The sequence below is a fragment of the Mustela nigripes genome, chromosome 4 (assembly GCF_022355385.1).
Source record: "Mustela nigripes isolate SB6536 chromosome 4, MUSNIG.SB6536, whole genome shotgun sequence".
Taxonomy (NCBI): Eukaryota; Metazoa; Chordata; class Mammalia; order Carnivora; family Mustelidae; genus Mustela; species Mustela nigripes.
In genome coordinates this window covers 14,127,512-14,145,082 of record NC_081560.1, presented here as the reverse complement: position 1 = coordinate 14,145,082, position 17,571 = coordinate 14,127,512, and the positions used below count along the sequence as shown (strand labels likewise).

Below are 17,571 nucleotides of genomic sequence, written 5' to 3'. Positions count from 1 at the left end.
ACGTGAAGACTGAAGGTCTGGGAAACTGGCCACTTGGGGATGGTGGACTGGGGTGCACAGTGAAGTCCATGGGGAGCCTCCCGGCCCCACGGGCAGCAGCCCCCCTCCAGGAAAGGGAGAGCTGCCTCACGGTGAGGGGGAGCCACAGGGTCCTCACAGAGACCCCCAATCTGACCGTGCATTGGCGCGGTCCTCCCATGCCAGTGGGGGTCCTCCCATCCACCCACCATATCAGAACACCAGGGGAGGGGTGTCTGGGCATCTCTATTAGCAACAAGCACCGCAGGAGAGGAGCCTGGCCTGCCAGGCCCCGGAGTATGGAGGTGTGCAAAAGCCAAACCCAGTCAGACTCTCCAAGGCCCTCCGAGAGCTGGAGGGTGGAGGGGTTTGGGGGGACGCTGCCGGGTGAGGGATGGAGAAGGAGTCCTTGCTCTGTAGCAGGTCACAAACTGTGCCGCCGTCTGGGCCCCAGCTGGGGATGCTGTCTCTCTGCTCCTACTTCAACTCTCTGGACATTCTGTGGTAATGAGCCTGAGCTCAAGGTATGCACAGCCTGAGACTGTAAGAGTTAGGAGTTTCAGATGAAATGGTGAGAGAGAGCCCAGCACGCACCTGCTACCACCACTGCGGGGACAGGGAATGGGGCCTGGGTCAGAGCACGAATAAGGACCCCCTGGCTCAGAGATGAAGAGAACCATTTCCTCCTGCTGAGATGAATAAAGTGCCAAGGGCAGCAGAGGGCAAGTGCTGAAGGTCAAGCCCAAGGTGTGGCTTGGAGCCATGAGGGACATGCTCTGGTCGAGCCCTACCTGGCTGTTCTCAAAGATCCGCCACCCTGTGGCTCCCAAGGTAGCCCCTGGGGGTCCTGCCCGCACTAGGTGAGTGGGAGGGTACTGCAGAGTGTGGGTGGGCTGGGGAGCCGGGCTCTGGCGAGGTCCAGTGCCTGGCCTCAGTCGAGTTAGTTAACCTCTCTGTGCTTCCTTTTTCGTATCTGGGAAGCTGGGGGAATAATGGTAGCTTCACGGAGGGTTGTCTTGAGGTTCACATACAGGACTGTACATGGACCGCTTAGTACCTGTCACGTTACGCTCTTAAAAGCGTTAGGTGTGTTAGCTACTGCTAATGTCTTGATTATTGAGCCCTGTCCCCCAGCTAATGCTGCTCAAGAATGGGTGTCCGCTCCAAGCTGGGACAACCAAGTCCCGTCTCCTGGAAAAGGACAGCTGGGAGGCTGGGAGTCGCTGGGCCAGAGTGAAGCAGTGCTCCGGGAAGCAGGCGTTGGGCTGCCAGTGGCCCGGGTCCCGGGAATTCTGGCTCCGGCCCAGCCTGGGACAGGGCTGCTGAACTTTTCTCTCGGCCTTCTTAATTTCTTCCAGTAAATTGTGTCTTAAAGCAGTGTAGAGTTCATTCTGCTGCCTTCCAGAAGAACCTTGACTAACCCAGAAGACCTGAGAAGGTGGCAGGAGAAATTCCCAGGGCTCCTTCCCGAGCTGAGAGCCACGGGAGGGGAGAGTTGTGCGAGGAAAGGGCCTGTGGCCCGCACAGCATTCTTCCTGACCCGGGCCCGGGGAACACCCAGACTCCAGCTGGGGTGTGGGTCGGGGGCAGCGCTGCAATATGGTCCCACCTTGGCCTCTCCGGGCCAACTGAGCACCAGGACCCCGAGGAAGGCTGCTTTCCTGCTTTTTCTGAGCCCGGGATGATGCTGGAGCGAGTGGTACAGTGTTGAGAAACCGCCCAGGCTGGGGACCAGGAGGCACCAGCATGAAGTTCCTTCCTGCCTCTTGCCTGTCACCAGAAAGACCGCGCAGCATGTCCTCCCGGGGGAAAACGAATCTCTCTCTGTGGCAGAAAATTACACCGCGGGCTTCCCCAGAGACAGCAGCGCCTGGCTGCTTGGAACCAGTAGCCGTACTGCAAAGAACGACCTTCCCCCCTGTTTTCTCTTTTTGGTCAGAAACAGCCCTCAGAGACTCCCAGCCGTTCTTGGGGTAAGGCGGTGGGGTAAGTGCTCAGAACGGCCCCCTGCCCATGTGGAAATGGTTAATGGACCTTGAAAGGCATGAAATACGGTTCCGCAAAGCTGTCCTCTCCCGCCTTTGTGGTTTCCAGACCCAAGGCTGCTGTCATGCTGGCAAAGCCAGCCCTCGGTCTCTGTGCTGCTCTTCACTCGGGGTCGGACTAGGTGGTCTTATAGTTTCAGTAACTGTCCTCACAAGGGTGTCACCTTCCATGGAACGGAACCAGCACCACAGGCGGACGCAATTCCAAGGCGGATTTCTAACCTGTGGATTCTGGCTCCTCTCTCATGCTGATTTAAAAGGCTAAGAAAAATTAGCAGCAACCACCTTTAAAAAAAATTAATTCTAGGGCGCCTGGGTGGCTCAGTGGGTTAAAGCCTCTGCCTCTGGCTCAGGCATGGTCCCAGGGTCCTGGGATCAAGCCCGGCATCGGGCTCTCTGCTCATTCTCTGCCTGTCTCTCTGCCTACTTGTGATCTCTGTCTAATAAATAAATAAAATCTTAAAAAAAATTAATTCCTAAGTGACCTCAAGAAAGTCTATCTTGAACCAATTTTTATAGCTAATTAACCATATTTTAAAGGGAATGTGACTGTCGCAGCCTCGAGGGATCTCGGAGGGGCACTCTTGATGTAACAAAACCCACGGTCTTATGCTGTAGGTCTCAATCCCTGATCTAAAATCCTTGGAGTCACACATTTTTGAAATTCGGAATTTCAGATTTTAGAAAGGTTCAGTATGTTAGATTACTCCCAGCACGGCCTTGGGCACCAAACTGTAATCAAAGCCAAGAACATTTCTGCCCCAAAACCCAGGGATATTTTATGAAGCGACACAGAGGACTATGACAAAGAGACTGTCATTAGCCCCTTGCTAATTCAGGTCAGGCTTCACCACCACTGAGTGTGCTGTAACCTTAAAAATTTGGATTTAGGAGGGTTGTTTTTTTTTTAACTTAAAAAAAATTACATATTAGAGAGAGCATGTGCACACGTGCACACAAGTGAGCGGAGGGGAGGGGCAGAGGGAGAAGCAGATTCCCCACTGAGCTGGGAGCCCATGGGATCACGACCTAAGCCCAAGGCAAATGACCCGAGCCCAAGGCAGATGCTTAACCGACTGAGCCACCCAGGTGCCCCGGTTTTTGGAGTTTTTAAGACTGCAGGACTAGCTCAATAAAAGGGCCAGACTTCCTTAAGGGTTTCGGCAACACAGTCTCAAGACCTTTACTGTTAATTAAGCGGGAGAGCCTTTCACACCAAGCTACGTGCATTGCAACCTGCTATTTAAAAAAATTTTTTTTTTAAGATTTCATTTTTTCTAAACTCATCTCTACACCCAACGTGGGGCTCAAACCCATAACCCTGAGATCAATTGTCACACACTTTCCTGACTGAGCCAGTCAGGCGGCCCCTCGCAGGCACATGTAGGGCTTCCTGAGGACTGGAAAGTATGTGGCCCAGATTTAAAGGGCCAGTCTCCAGATTCTGAGTTTGCAAATGTTATCTTTTCCTGAACGGACTCACCAGCCTTAGCATCCGCTGGTTTTCCTTTCCCACCTTCTCTCTCACATCCATGTGCCTCCCCTTGCTTCTCGCTCTGGAGAGCGGACATGGTGCCCCGCCTCCAGGTGTGAAAAAGCTGACGGACTCCTGAGGGACGGAGAGTCCCTCGCTAGCAAAGCCAGGCTGTCTTGGGTAAGAAACACCGAAGGCTGCCCAGCCTTCCCTTGTTCAGGCTTTGGAAACTCCCTACTCCACTGCACGAAACAAAATTCAGAGATGAGGAGGCTGTCACAGGGAAGCCACTTTTGACGGAGGTGAACTAGCTTGGCTGCCCGGCTGATGGCAAGGAGTGGCTGTTCATGAGGGGACAAGGCAGTGTCCCCATGGACTGGATGAGTTGAATCTGTAGTTCCGAGGCTCTGACACACATATTCGAAGTACTTCAACAGTGACAAGACATACAACATGACAGAAATGACATCCTTTGCCAATATTTAAACTTAAAAATATGCGATAGATATAGTTTCAAGCAATTACTTAAGGGATATATGAATAGAACTGCAAGGGCCACTGCTCTAAGGAGTCCTCTCAGTTCTTCTACTCATATATCCCTTAAGTAATTGCTTGAAACTATATCTATCGCATATTTTTAAGTTTAAATATTGGCAAAGGATGAACAACTCCTCAGTGAACAATTCTGTTTGCCTTACAGGTTCCTTTGGTTCTAGAGAATGTTTCTTCCTGCCGAGGTTTCTACTAAAATCCTTGCCTGGGTAAAGAAGGCTCTGGAAAGAGATGTCCTTGTGTCCCACACTATGTAGGCTGGCCTATGGCACTGGGCTAGAAAAGTCCCTAGAGACCCCACCCTCTTAGAAGGTCACTCTCAGTGACAGAACCTGGTGGGCTTATGTGTGGTGACCACCCCAAGAAGGTTCCAAGGCCTCCTGCAGCACATGACTTAGACGGGGGTCCTTCCTGACAAACGGCTCCCTGCATCTGAACAAAATCTTCTTTGACAGTTTGTGGCAGAAGAGCAGATGGCTTCTGGTTTACTCCCTAAATTCTTCCACTGGTGAGCATGAACAAGGAAGTCGCTGAAGGGAGACTAGCAAATCGGGGGGAGCCGCTAAGTGTATTGGAAGGTTATGCCTCAGCCTTCATTCTAGAGCCTAGTTTTCAGGCCTTCATGAGAGGCGCTGGTAAGGAGACAAGCACACTCACTATGACCTCTCGTCCCAACAGCGAGCTCTGAGGGGACGCCAAGGGGAGCCTACGTCACCCTCACCCGCCAAGACTCAGAGAAGGTTCTTTCCACACGGGAAGCTGCTCTGCTTGGTCAGGAACTCTCTAAGCTGGCGTCATACCAGACAAACAAGGTGGGAGCTGGGTGGCTTTTATTTCCTATCTTTATCAGGCTCATCAGTGGGGGAGCCACTGTAAAGGCAGCGAGGTAGTCTTTACAGAAACAAAAACGTTGAAACAGCTGCTTCTACATGGTGGTAAGCAGAATCCTACCCTGGCTACCTGAGTGAAATCCTTGGGTTAGGAGTTACAGTGGCCCAGGGCTTAGGAGTCTTCACACAACACGATGCTCGTCGCAGGACCCAAGGAAAACCGTGTGCGAGAGGCAGAGGGGTGTCCCGGCCCCCGATTACCTGGCACCAGGCTATCACACTCCACCAACACTTCGCTGGCCTGGGTTTTCAGGGGTGGCACGATGATCGTGCGGGGGTTCCCGGTGCAGTGGGTCTCCAGGCCCCCCTTGGTGTCAAAGGTGTTGGTGTGGTGCCCAGCGCGGTGCTGCACAGAGTAGGGGCTGGTGTTGCTGGAGGAGTCGGAGTAGGGAGAGTCGTGGACCGTGACACAGCTGATGACGTTTTTTCTCTGCTTGGAGACAGTGCTGAAAACAGAAAGGGAGAAATCAGAACCGTGAGGCGGCTGTGAAGTGAGATACAAGCAGCATTCCAGAACTGGCTGTGTGAGAGGTCCCTCTTGGTGTTTGAGACAGCAGAGGTGAGCAGAGAGGGGAGAGGGGAGTTGGAGAGGGGGCAGGAATGTGACATCTGTCCTCTAGACCCTCATGAGGAGACGAGGCACACAAGTGTCACCCGTCCAACCAGCAGTGGGAGGAGGAGGGGGCTCATGAAGACAGGAGAAAGGGGCTGGAGCTGGACCCACAGGTGCTTCTGGAACCTAGGAGAAACTTACAGGTAGCCCTGGGCTCTCCCCCTGCAGCAGGGCTTGGCAGAACTGCAGGGGAGGCACCTGTAGCCCACAGCTGTGTGGCAGTACCCTCTGAGCCACTGGAAGGGGACAGCTCTGCAAGCAGAAAAAGCCCAGCAAGACCCTGCAGCCTGAGGTCCTGGGCTGGGAGAGGAGCACCGTCAGCTTAGGCTCAGGCCTTGGAGATCTGGTAAACGCAGGCAGGAGGGAGCGAAACATCCAGGAGGACGCAGGATGCAGAGAGAGGGGTGTTAAAGTGAGGCTCTGAGAGGCTGACCGTACACAGCCCGGGTCAGACACTCTGGGAGAAAGAAATCGGGAGCTGGACAGGACACCCTCAGCCACACCTGTGCTGTGTGGTCTTACATGCAATGACTTTGTGGCACGGGCCACTCAGATGTCTGAGAGTCTCTTCCTTGCAGGAGGCCTGGCCCTCCTGTCACCTTGCCCCCAGCGAGGGCCAAGGACCAGGGAAGGGACAGCTTTGTGTCTCGGGGAGGTCAGAAAGGCTCCCACGGGGAGAGAGTTGCTCAGGATCTCTGGTTTTCCTCTTGTATCTGAAACTTTGTTCTATGCTGATAGAGAGGAACGCGCTCGGATGGCTTGTGGCCAGCACATTTTCTCTCCCAAGATATTTATGTCGGTGCGGCTCCTCTGGGAACCAATTCTGTCTGCCTCCAGGACACGCTGGTGGGATGATGGATATGGGATTTGTTGCTTATTGTGAAGGTTTTAAAAATGGATTTACATCTATTTTTGTATATTGATCATCTATTTTTAAGAAATATCGACTGCCTACGTCAGATGGTCAGTTTCCAACTAATTTGCTAAGAGAAGAAGCTGCTATTTATGGAACGCTTAATGGAACGACCATACCTCCTCCCCCAGGTGTCTTGCCCAAGGTCACGCGGCCAGTCACAGGCCAGACTCTTTCCAAGACAGATCCCTGCCACCCTAAGGGCAGCAGAGATGTGGGCAAGCTCGAGAGCCCTGGACAGCCAAAGAGGGACCTACAAAATGCTGGGAGGTGAGCCCACATAAGGTCTGAGGCCCCTGCTCCCCGAAGCCTGGCACGACTGACATTTGGGCTGAAGATTGGCCACATATTTTGTCCTTCTTGGTTCAGGGTAGAAGGGTCCCTCCCTAACTGTGTCCGTGGCTCAGTACATGGGCCCTGCGGCTAGCACCTTCCGTACCTGCTGGCTGTGTGGCCGAGGGGAGTTAGCTACTCAACCTCTGAGTGACTGTCGCCTTCTCCGTCCAACGTGGGTAACGACAGTACGTACATATACAGGCTGACCTTGAGAACTGAGAACATACACGGAAATGCTTTGGACAGCAGACGGCATGGGGTAAGCGCATACAAGTCAGCTGTTATAATGACCATTCTGGGTTGTGTTACCTCATTTAACACACGAAAACAGGTTTGCAAAAACAGACCCAGGCAAAGTGGATTCTGTCGAGGTACGGATTGGATGGGGAAGTTTTTAGTCTATGAATAAACCAGAAGATCGATATGAAAGGAACGGAAACTCATTAGTTAGCTATCTTGGAGATCTGTGTGACAGTGTGACGGGGGATTCCTGCTCAAAGAGCTACAACGCGTGCCTCTGCCCTTGAGATGATTAAAACTGCAGTGGGGGACTGTATAAAAACATGACAAGTTAAAGAGCAAAAGCTTTAAAATAATCGGTTAAAGAGAATAATGGATGTCACAAAGGCTTCTGTGACGAGCTGTCAAACGAGTTCTGCTGATGACAACTGTTAGGAGCTCAAAGGGAGGCGACGAATGGATTGACTGCATAGACTTACAGCTCTTCACGTTAACTTTGATAAAATAGATACACTTTAATTAATGAAGACCTATGCTTCCTACTTTTAACAACTGAAATGCAAAAAGCCCATACGCTTGTTCCTCAAAAAGCTGAACACAGAATTACCCTAGGACCCAGCAATGTCACTCCTAGGTACCTGTACAAAGGAACAGAGAGTGGGGATGCAGAGAGACACTCGTAGGCCAGCGTTCACAGCAGCAGCACGTGCAAGAGCCCAGAGGCGGAATTAATGCAGGGCCCCTCTTCCGCCATGCATACACCATCACCAAACGGTCCCAGGACCAGAGGAAGAGGCCCCGGAGGCCAGGACTCTGTAGAGAGCCCAGTTCCAGAGCGCTTGAGGGGAGATGTGTCGCCCTGTCCTCCATGCTCTGCCATAGCCAGGTCTGTGTCATGAAGACACATACTGTGTCACACAGTATGCCGCTGTGTCATACACGGTGAGGCGGAGGTCATCTCGCCACACAGATACGTGTTCTGCTGCAGGTGCGCGGACCCCGCATGAAGAACAGAAGCTGGTTTCCAAATGTGTCCTGGGAGCTGGTGTTCGAGTCCTGGTTCCACTGTCCATTCACTGGTGTGACCCGGACAGTGGCCTGGATATTAGTGTGACCCAGGACATCCCTCCACTTCAACCTGCTTTGAAATCTGTCAGGGAAAGTGCTATGAAAGGATCTACTGGGCGGGTCCCATCAAGACTTATTAGTGAGCTTCTGGACTCCGAAAGATGGCTTGCCGACAAGAGTCTCTCAACGGCTGACAGCTCAGTGTGAATGAGCTGTGAGACTTTAGGGCCCTCTCCTGATGGAAACCCTGGTGGGACTTTCCCTCAGAGGCTGAGGATCCTACATGTCAATGTCTTGCTATCTACAAGGAGTGTGGGGTTAAACATCAAGAAATAGTTCATGGGTCCCGCCTTTTGTTTTCAGAGCTCACTATGCCTAATGAGCAAAGAGCCAACAACACAGCCCAGGGCTAATTTATGTATCTTTTTGGGTTTGCCTGTGACAAGCGGAAAAGGTGAATTGATTTGATAGCTCTGTTTTTAATCTCTCCTACTGTTAAAAATCTCTGCACTCTGTCCAAATACACTATGCAGATTTGAGGACAAATGGGAAGCTGTTAAATGAGTCACTTTAAAAATGAGCACACATTTGACATCACCACTACGGATTCTTCTGGCTCAGAGGTATTGATTCCACAGGGGTTCATTCCACTACAGTGTCTAATTATTATCGATAGTTTATTAATCTTGTTACGAATTGGGTAATACAATGGAGAGAGAGAGGAGTAGAATGAGAAACATTTCCTTCAATGTCCTCGGCAGAACACCACTTCTGAGTAAAGAACAAAGCTCCCAGAGTTCACAAATTGCTTTGTGTTGTCATGGCAACAGCTGATTTTCATCACTTTAAAATGATGGGAAGAAATAAAGATCTTGGAAGTACAGAAATCAGCCCCGATGGAGGAACCCCTGCTGGAGGAACGGACACAACCGTGGGGCTCCTGCCCTGTCAGGCCCTTTCTGGAATGGGTTTCTGATTTCTATTTGCCAGTCTCCATCAACCCCATCCTTCAAGACCCAGGTCAAAACTCATCTCCACAGATAAACTTTGTGTGACTTCCTCCGTTGCTCTGCTTCCACAGTCAGTGCTGTAGGGGAGAAACAGCACTCTTCTCTAACTACAACACTGATTAATGACCACAGACAACATTTATTTGATGTACAACTGCTGGTCAAAGTGCTTCGCAGACGCTGTCCCCCTGAGGCTCACTGCAAGACTGCACAGTGAAGACTGCACAGTGAAGACCATTACGCTACCGGCTAGAATACCTAACAGGAGATCTATTCCCTTAACAAAGTCTTAAGTGCATGGTACAGTGCTGCTGACTTTGGGTGTAGGTGTCACCTAACTCACGCCACCGGCCAGGGAAATCCCACTGTTCAATTCTACGAACTTGACTATTTTAGAAACCTCGGGCTAAGAGCTTTTTGCATATTGCAGAATTTTCCTCTTTTTAAGGCTTGACTAGCATTCCACTTTGCGCACGTGCTGCATTTCCTTGACCCATTCTTCTGTCCGCTCATCTGAGGGACACATAGGATGTTTCCACATCTTGGCTACTGCGAATCATGCTCCGGTGAACGCAGGAGTATAGATACCTCTTCGGTCCTGGCTTCGCTCTCCTGGACGGACACTCAGAAGTGAGGCTGCCGGATCGACAGTAGCTCTGGTTTTAATTTTTTGGAGGAACCTCCATAGTTTCCCGCTATGGTCGCATCGGTTTGCGCCCCATTCCTCCCGGTCTGCCCGCATGCTCGTCCACACCTTCTTTGCTTTTGTTTTTTTGGTAACAGCCATGCTGACAGGTAGACGGTGATACTGTGGTTTTGATTTGTGTTTCCCTGATGATGAGTGATTCTGAGCATTTTTTCACAGAGCTGTTGGCCACTTCGAGTTTTCCTTAAGAAATATCTACTCAAGTCCTTAGTGAACTTCGCAGTCAGGTTACGCTTCTCTGCTGTTGAGTTATTCTGGGCTTGCACTCAGTACATCACTCTGCCGCATCATCTCTCTTATGCTCCCCCTTCCTGCCTACAAGCACCAAAAATGCTAACTAAGTGTAACTCCTCCTTCTGGTGCTGGTGACAGTGGTCTTCTCTAATGGGGCACGGGGCTGGCCACAGGGACGGCTGTCTCAGCTGACGGAGATGAGAGCTGCTGACCACCCACCTTCATGGGGGACGCATGCAACTTGCTGTCCTGTTTCCATTCCCCCTCCACCCAGTTAGAAGCACACGGCTGGGTGCCTTGAACCTAGTGAGGAGAGAGGCCAGAAGCCGATGCCTCTAGGCTAATGAGCTCTTTCCAGTGCAGTACACAGCTCTCAACTTAAAGTCATTAGTGAGGCTACAAAAATCTCCATTTTAAATTTGGTGCATATGTTCTATTCAAGTTACATTATGCACACACTGATATCTGTGTGTACCTCTCTCCTTCTCACACACACACGTACGTATTGCTAGGAAGACTGTCGTATGTGACCACCTTCTAGAAAATCAGAAGCAAGGCATGGAAGGAGCCATGGTCCCCCCAACCCTCACCACAGAAGCAGGTGTTCGTCCTTCTTCTGCTTCCTCCTGTAACGGGGCCACTGAGCGCTGCTCCGCCTGTGGGACCTGGCCCTTCCCGCCTGCTCCTCCTGCGGACCCACGAGGCTGCGACTGCACAACCCAGGTGGCTCTGACACACGCTGTGGTGTCAGGGCAGGCTGCGGGGGAGCCTCGGGTGTGGTGTCTCTTCTTCAAAATGCAGCCCCTCCACACAGCACTCCCCCCGCAGGGGTGTTTCGAAGGAACAGAGGATGCGGTGAAGTCCGCTTGACTAAACATCCTTCCGTCTCCCCAGAGGAGTCGGACGCTGGGACTGTCCCTCAACCTGGGGCTACACTGTGACTTAACGCTGCAGAACAACACAGCCCCTGCAGTGACACCATGCGTCAGGCTCCCGCTTCTTCACTCAGGCCTACAAACGAGGAGGGGAGGAAGGAGCGGTACGGTGGCCGGTGACCGGCCAAGGGCACGGGGTCCACTCTGCGCTGACCTTGCCTGTGTAATCATAAATGTCTGTTGCCCTCTATTAGGCTGATGTCCATTTTTCAGGCCCAAGTCTTCGGCACAGAAGTTTAGCAGTGTCCTCACTGTGCCTTTTTTTAAAACGATTTTATTTATTTATTTGAGAGACAGAGATCAGGCAGAGAGGCAGGCAGGAGGAAGCAGGCTCCCTGCTGAGCAGAGAGCCCGCCGATGTGGGGCTCGATCCCTAAGATCATGACCTGAGCCGAAGGCAGAGGCTTTAACCCACTGAGCCACCCAGGCGCCCCCTCACTGTGCCTTTTAAAGAGAGTAATCGCTCGAGATTTTCAATTTCGTATAAAGAACATCATTTAGGGTCAGATTCCTATTTAAAATACCGAGTGACAAAAATGAATCAACCTTCTTAAAGTTTACACTCTGGCAACCTTGGTGCTGGCACTCGGGATCGGCCGCTCACACGCCAAGTGAGGCCGAAAGCGGCTGTGCCCCGACGACCTCAGGAAAATCAAACCTGTCTTCCAGAAATATCCAGAAAACTGAATGAACGAATACGTGAGAGAATAAGAAGGCCGGACAAAATGGTTTCTACCAGATCAGCTGACACGAGCTGCTTTGGTGACACACTTTAAAAATTACCCTCGTGACCGGAGGCTGTGTGGTACAGCCCCTGAAGGACAATTTAGGCAGGAGGCAAGGCTGGCAAAGGGTCTGAATAGTAAGGCACGCACCTGCAGATGTCGTTCCAGGAGATTTCAAGGGAGAGAAGATGGCTTATTCAGCACAGTCAGGTGCTCCTTTAATCAAAATCATTTGTAAATATTTAAAATAGGACTGGTTCTATTACCTCATCCTGGGGGACCCAGAAAAATTCCAGTTTGGTTTTTCTCTCTCCAGAACAATTCTCCAGCCATGCCCATGGGGCCGCCTCTTCCAACAGCAACTCACTGAGGAAAAGCAGGTGGTGGGGTTTGATTGGCCTCCTCGCTTTAAAACATCTTCTCAAAGAATCAGAAGAGCTGGCCTCTGCCCTCTTCCTGGGAGAGCTCCGGGTCGGGGCTGGGTGGATAGACCGTGGACATGACCGTGGGTGAGCACGGTGGTGGTCGGAGGATGGGGCGGGGTGCAGTTTACCGCTGTCAAATTAAGGACTGAGGAGAAATCAGTTGTCTTTGCCAATCATCAAGACTGCCGTCTTTTCAACGGCATGGGACCTGATGCCTGATTCTGCTACTTAGAACCTTCAATCAGTTGGGGTAAGTCATCTACCTTTCTGGCTTTTAGCTTCCTCGCCTATCAAATGAGACAGCTGTGTGCCTCATCCACCCCATCCAATGATGCATGGGACAATGCAAATGAGAATGCGCAGCCAAGGTTTGTCAGGATACCCCTCGCCCTTAATTTGCTCACACCCAGCCTGCGCCCTCCTCCTCTGGGGTCCTCCTCACAAAGCAGGAGCTGCTGACCATCCCCGCGCTCCAGCAACCAACAGTGCCGAATATTGGGGGTCGGGAATCATAAAACTGCCTCGGCATTCCTCTAAAAATTTCTAGGCAATGTCATCTGGTCCCAGAGATTCCACGACACCCTCAATCAGGTCTAACACAGTGGGTCTGCCTTGATTGATCTCATGCTGCCTCTAAAAGCCACTGGCAGCACAGGCGACTGCCACGAGACACTGTGCTTACTGTCCCGGTGAGCGTCGTCGGCCCCCTCCCTCTCGAGCTGCTGTGCCAGGTCACATTAGCAGAAGCAGTCAGCATTTTCGACAGAGTCAGGGCGCAAATCCTGGGGTGAGCAGCAAATGGGAAACGAGGCTGGGAACACAGGAGATCAGAATCAAGATGCTCACAGCGCAGGAGAAAGTGGGTTTGGGAACAAGCAGCAAAGTCTTGACTGTTTGAAAGGGAACACTGGTGGGTTAGAAACTTCCGGCCAGTTGAGGCCAAGAGGCTCCCTGACCTGCATGTGCGGGTGCAACCTTGTTTTCCCAGCACGGAAGCCTTCACGTGCGCTCCTCGGTATCTCCCGAAGCAGACCACCCTCACCGAAGGGGAGATCCTCCAATCCCCTTTCTATTCTGAAAGTCCCTGTCGTCCCGGCCTTGCCCTTGGATCCACCTGCCCCGCTGAGCTCCGGATCCTGCCGGCCTACCTCTGAGGCCCCAGTGCCACTGGGGCTGGAATTCACAATTTCACCCCCTCTCCTGCTTATCTACACCCTTTGGACCTCTGACCTTAGAAAGTCCCCTCTTCCCTGCTATTTCCCCAAGCTATTTTCCCTTTGAACAGCCACAGTACTCTTCTGGTTTTTACGGGGGCTGATACTCCATTTTGTGTCATGATTTGTATGAGTCGTATCTCACGTATTACCCTGCAAACGTCCCAAGGGCAGAGCCCGTCTACCTTATTTAATGACACCTGCACTGCCTAGCATAAGGTCTTACTCTGGTGAGGCCAATCAATATTTACTATGTTAAGCTTTATGATAATTCTGATTTTTAAGAACAAGTAATCATATATCCTCCCCCTTTTCTTCTCCAAAAGGAAGTCACAGTACCATGGACACATTATACAGTGGTTTCTCTATAAATAAAATAGCTATGGGCTTCTGTCTGATCCCACTCAGACTCAAATCCACTTTCCTGTCTTCTTGGGTCTTAACTTTTTTGTTAAGGCAACAGTCATCTGACCTCTCCAGAGAACATGATTTATGTCTTTCTGCAAGCTTCCCGTCATAGCTGGACAGCTGGAAGCCTTCTCAAGAACTCCCCGGTTCCCGTGTTTGGTGTAACGTTGCAGGCGGGCCGCTGCATTTTCCCGTTTACGAAGCTCTGGTCCTCAGCAGCCCACTGTCAGTCACTTACTGGTACTTGTCCCTCAGACGAGAGCCCACCCATCAGCTCGTTCCCAGCCCTCCCCCATGTCTCAGATGATTCACAACGAAGTCCTTACATTCTGCCAAGAATTTCAGTTCTGTCTTTCTGGGGCCCTGGGGAGCACTGGGGGAGAAGTCTATGCTCAGGCCTGGCGCAGTGCTCAGCCAAGGCAGCCGTCTGATAGGTGGAGAGATCGCTCTCTCGTTCCTCCCTCCTCCTCAGACACGCTGTTCTCTCCTGAGCACATAAGTGGAGGCTCCGTTGTCAATTCGAATCTCATACTTCAAAAACAATAGGCCCTTCTAGTTGATTGTCAGATTTTTAAATTGCTTTTTCTTTTTCCCAGTTGCAGCAAAGGGCTGTGCGGGGCTGCTGGGCCTGTTTTATGGCCCACTCTACAAACTCAGGGACAGGCTGCTGTGGGCTGGGAGAAGCCTTTCTCTTTGTGATGGGACCACCTGAGCCCAAGATATTCCTGGGCTGGGGGAGGGGGATGTGAGACATTGGGGAGGACAGAGTATTCAATCAACGTGGGGATGTTATCAAGAAAGGGAACCGATGCCAGTCCCAGAAGGGCTCTATGACATTCTTTTCTGAGACACACTGAGGACCAGGCTGAGACACTAAACAGGCAGAGAGGACACTGGAATGAGACATATACTAGCTCTCTCATGAAAAACAAAGCAAAATACTGAGTTCCTTCTAAAGACGGGAAGGGGATAGCCTGGGCAGGAGTAGCGACAGCGAGAGGGTTTTAATTAGCCTATCTGTACATTTGGTAATGATTTCAGGTGTGAGAATTTATTATTTCATCAAGAAGATTTGTGATTACTAATTAGTGTCATTGTATTCAGTCAGGGATTGATAACGGGGGCCTAACTGTGATCGTTAAGCTTTGCCTCGGGTCCCAGGACACGTGCTGGCCACCAGCGCTAGACTTGGCAGTGCTCGGCCTTTCCCTTCCCTGCCTCTTGGTCCAGGGAAAGGCTGGCAGGTTGGAGCCGGGCTTGCGAGGCTTTGGGATCTACAAAGCCCCGGGGCCCCCTGGGCTGCAAAAGGCCAGGGGACCGACTGTTCCAGAGGGACACGGTCCTGGGGCTCGTCAGGCAGCCCAAGTACAAACCGCACTCTATTCAAGTCTGGCTGGAAAATGTAGGAAAAGAGGCTTTGGCACCAGGGCTAACAGTCTTACAGATATAATAAATATTCCTTTTCCCTTCCCAGGAAGCATCCACAGAGTAAAATGAGTTCTTACTACTTTGGAATAAACAGTAATGCTCTCTGGGTTGAAGAGCCAACTGGCAGTTTGAAAGATTGGGTTAATCAGACACCGAGAAATTTCTGATTAATTGGACAATTATTTCAAATTCTGAGAGAGCCAAGGCGATGCTAGAGAAATATCCTGACCAACTGGGAATAAATTCAACGGCCCGAGGCAGAGATTTTGAAGCCTACAGGAGCTGAAATACGCCGGCATTGCGTACCATTGCTTTCAGGTCCCCCAGATGTATAGGGACTGTAACTATTTTTCATGACCAAAGTGACTCAAACTTCTTTGGGCACTGAACAATTATGGAAAATCTGTCAGACATTCCCTTGAAATCACTTCAGGACTCTACACCATGGCAAAACCAGAATGTCGGGGCCAGGAGACTGCGATCACCATGTCCGATGATGCGAAGGGGCCCAGTTCCACAAAGCACTGTCTGTGTGAGCCAGCAGCACATGGTGCACCCCGGCCCTGCTCCCTTCTGGCAGGGGGTGGGGGGACTCACCTGGTGGGGGCATGCTTCTGTTCCTCCTCCTCATCTGTGTCGCTGCTGATGGTGATGACGCTGACTGTGGGGCTGGGGGTATCAGGAATGACAATCGTCTGCCGCTGTCGCTCCCTGGTGGTGCTGGAGGCCCCGTCACCCCAGCCGCACGTGACCGAGGAGCTGCAGGCCGGGCTGTTGTGCACCAGGGCGCAGCGGGGAGGCGTGTTCTCTTTGACGCGCTTGGACCGCTGAGGGGAGCTGACAGCCTGTGAGGAGGACACTTCGCAGGTGGAGACATTTCTGGAACGACAAAGGCCCATACGCTCAGGGAGGCCCCTGTGGCTCCTCCCAAGGAGCCCAACTGTCTAGGGACACCAGCTTTGTCAAACCTCTGTTACCAAGTGAGAAGTTCAGGGCACTCAGATGTTTTCTGTAACTGCAGAAGCGGCTGCCCCTGGAGCTCATTCATTCAGTCACTTGCTACACACACGACAGCAGAGACCTGGCCTTCTCTGGGCTCTGGTCTGGTGCCACATGCCTGTTCCCAGTGGGAGAAAGGGAGCAGCCAGGGGCCTGAGAAGAGGGAGAGGGCTTGTGCCCAAGGACTGGGCTGGTCTCTGGGGGCAGATGCAGTGCCCAAGGTCTCAAGGTTGTCTGCCCACCCTCCTATCTTCACGGTCAAGGCCTCACTTCCTGAGCTCTGTCCTGTCATTCTGCAAATGTACATGGGTCTTGTTTTGAAGGGAGTTGAAAGAAATGTTATTTGCCACATAGAGCCTCGGTTTTCTTGCTAATGGCTGTTTTGCAACTTATGAAATGAAAACACTCACGTCTTTGACACCTGGGCCTCACAGGAAGTTTACCGTCTGTTTGAACTGTAATGAGAAAAACTGGGCAAAATGCAAGAGGGAAAGGTGTACTTAAATAGGGACCTTTTAATCTTGTCTTTGATTGGCTCAGAACTCCTTATCAAATTAGCAAATGTAGTGTCTGCTAACTTAAGGGAAAAAAATACCTTTCCCTCTCCCCTCCCCAGCAACCCATGCTGATCTTAGTTTTATCTGTATAGTGAAGGCCCAGTGAAATTTTTAAGACTCTTCTATGTCCTTAGAGATTCTAATACTTCCTAGCCAAAAGGGAGGCACGAAGATGAAAATAATTCTGTAGATTTATTTAATTTTCTATATAGCTAGCGTCAGATGTGTTGCTTGCCCCTTTCTGGGAGCTGGCAGTAAGTTTTACTGATAAGATTGTTCCACTGTTTGCACTTAGCATAAACCTATACATTTGTTATTGTTACTGTGTTGCAATTTTGAGATGATGTTTTCACTACCTCAGCAGTTAATGGATCTCCATTTGGCACTGTTAAAGAATAGGGGGCCAGGCTGTACCACCCAACAAGGGAGAGCCTTCTGTTTTCCTTAAGGCATTGGTCTTAAAAATAGGCAAATACAAAAATTTCAGTATAATTATATCGATCTTGAAAAGTACTGGCAATAAGCCTTCATAAAGCCAGCTGGGTAATGAGTGGGCAACAGGGAGGGGCTTGTCCATGGGTGGGCAGGCTAAGAGTTCTTACTGCCCCTGCTTGACAAGGCGAGCCTTGAGGATGCTAAGCTCAGCCCAGGGTCAGCCTAGTGTTCTGTGTGACCACCCACACCGCTGGGCATGACAGAGCAAAGGGCTGAGATGGTGGCCCCTGTTGCCAGACAATCTAATAATGACACAGCTGTGTTGTCACAGGGCTGCCAGAGATCT

General features: G+C 51.2%; 1 protein-coding gene across 4 annotated transcripts in view; it reads right to left on the bottom strand.

Moving 5' to 3' along the window:
• HIPK2 (homeodomain interacting protein kinase 2) overlaps positions 1-17,571 on the bottom strand; it is a 177,423-nt gene that overhangs the window by 11,431 nt on the left and 148,421 nt on the right. For all 4 annotated transcript variants that reach the window (XM_059396286.1, XM_059396287.1, XM_059396288.1 and 1 more), the window contains exons 12-13: positions 15,832-16,113; positions 5,181-5,425 (exon numbers count right to left, since the gene is read on the bottom strand). In XM_059396286.1, coding sequence (XP_059252269.1) covers positions 5,181-5,425; positions 15,832-16,113 — 527 coding nt within the window. The remainder of the gene's footprint in view (positions 1-5,180; positions 5,426-15,831; positions 16,114-17,571) is intronic.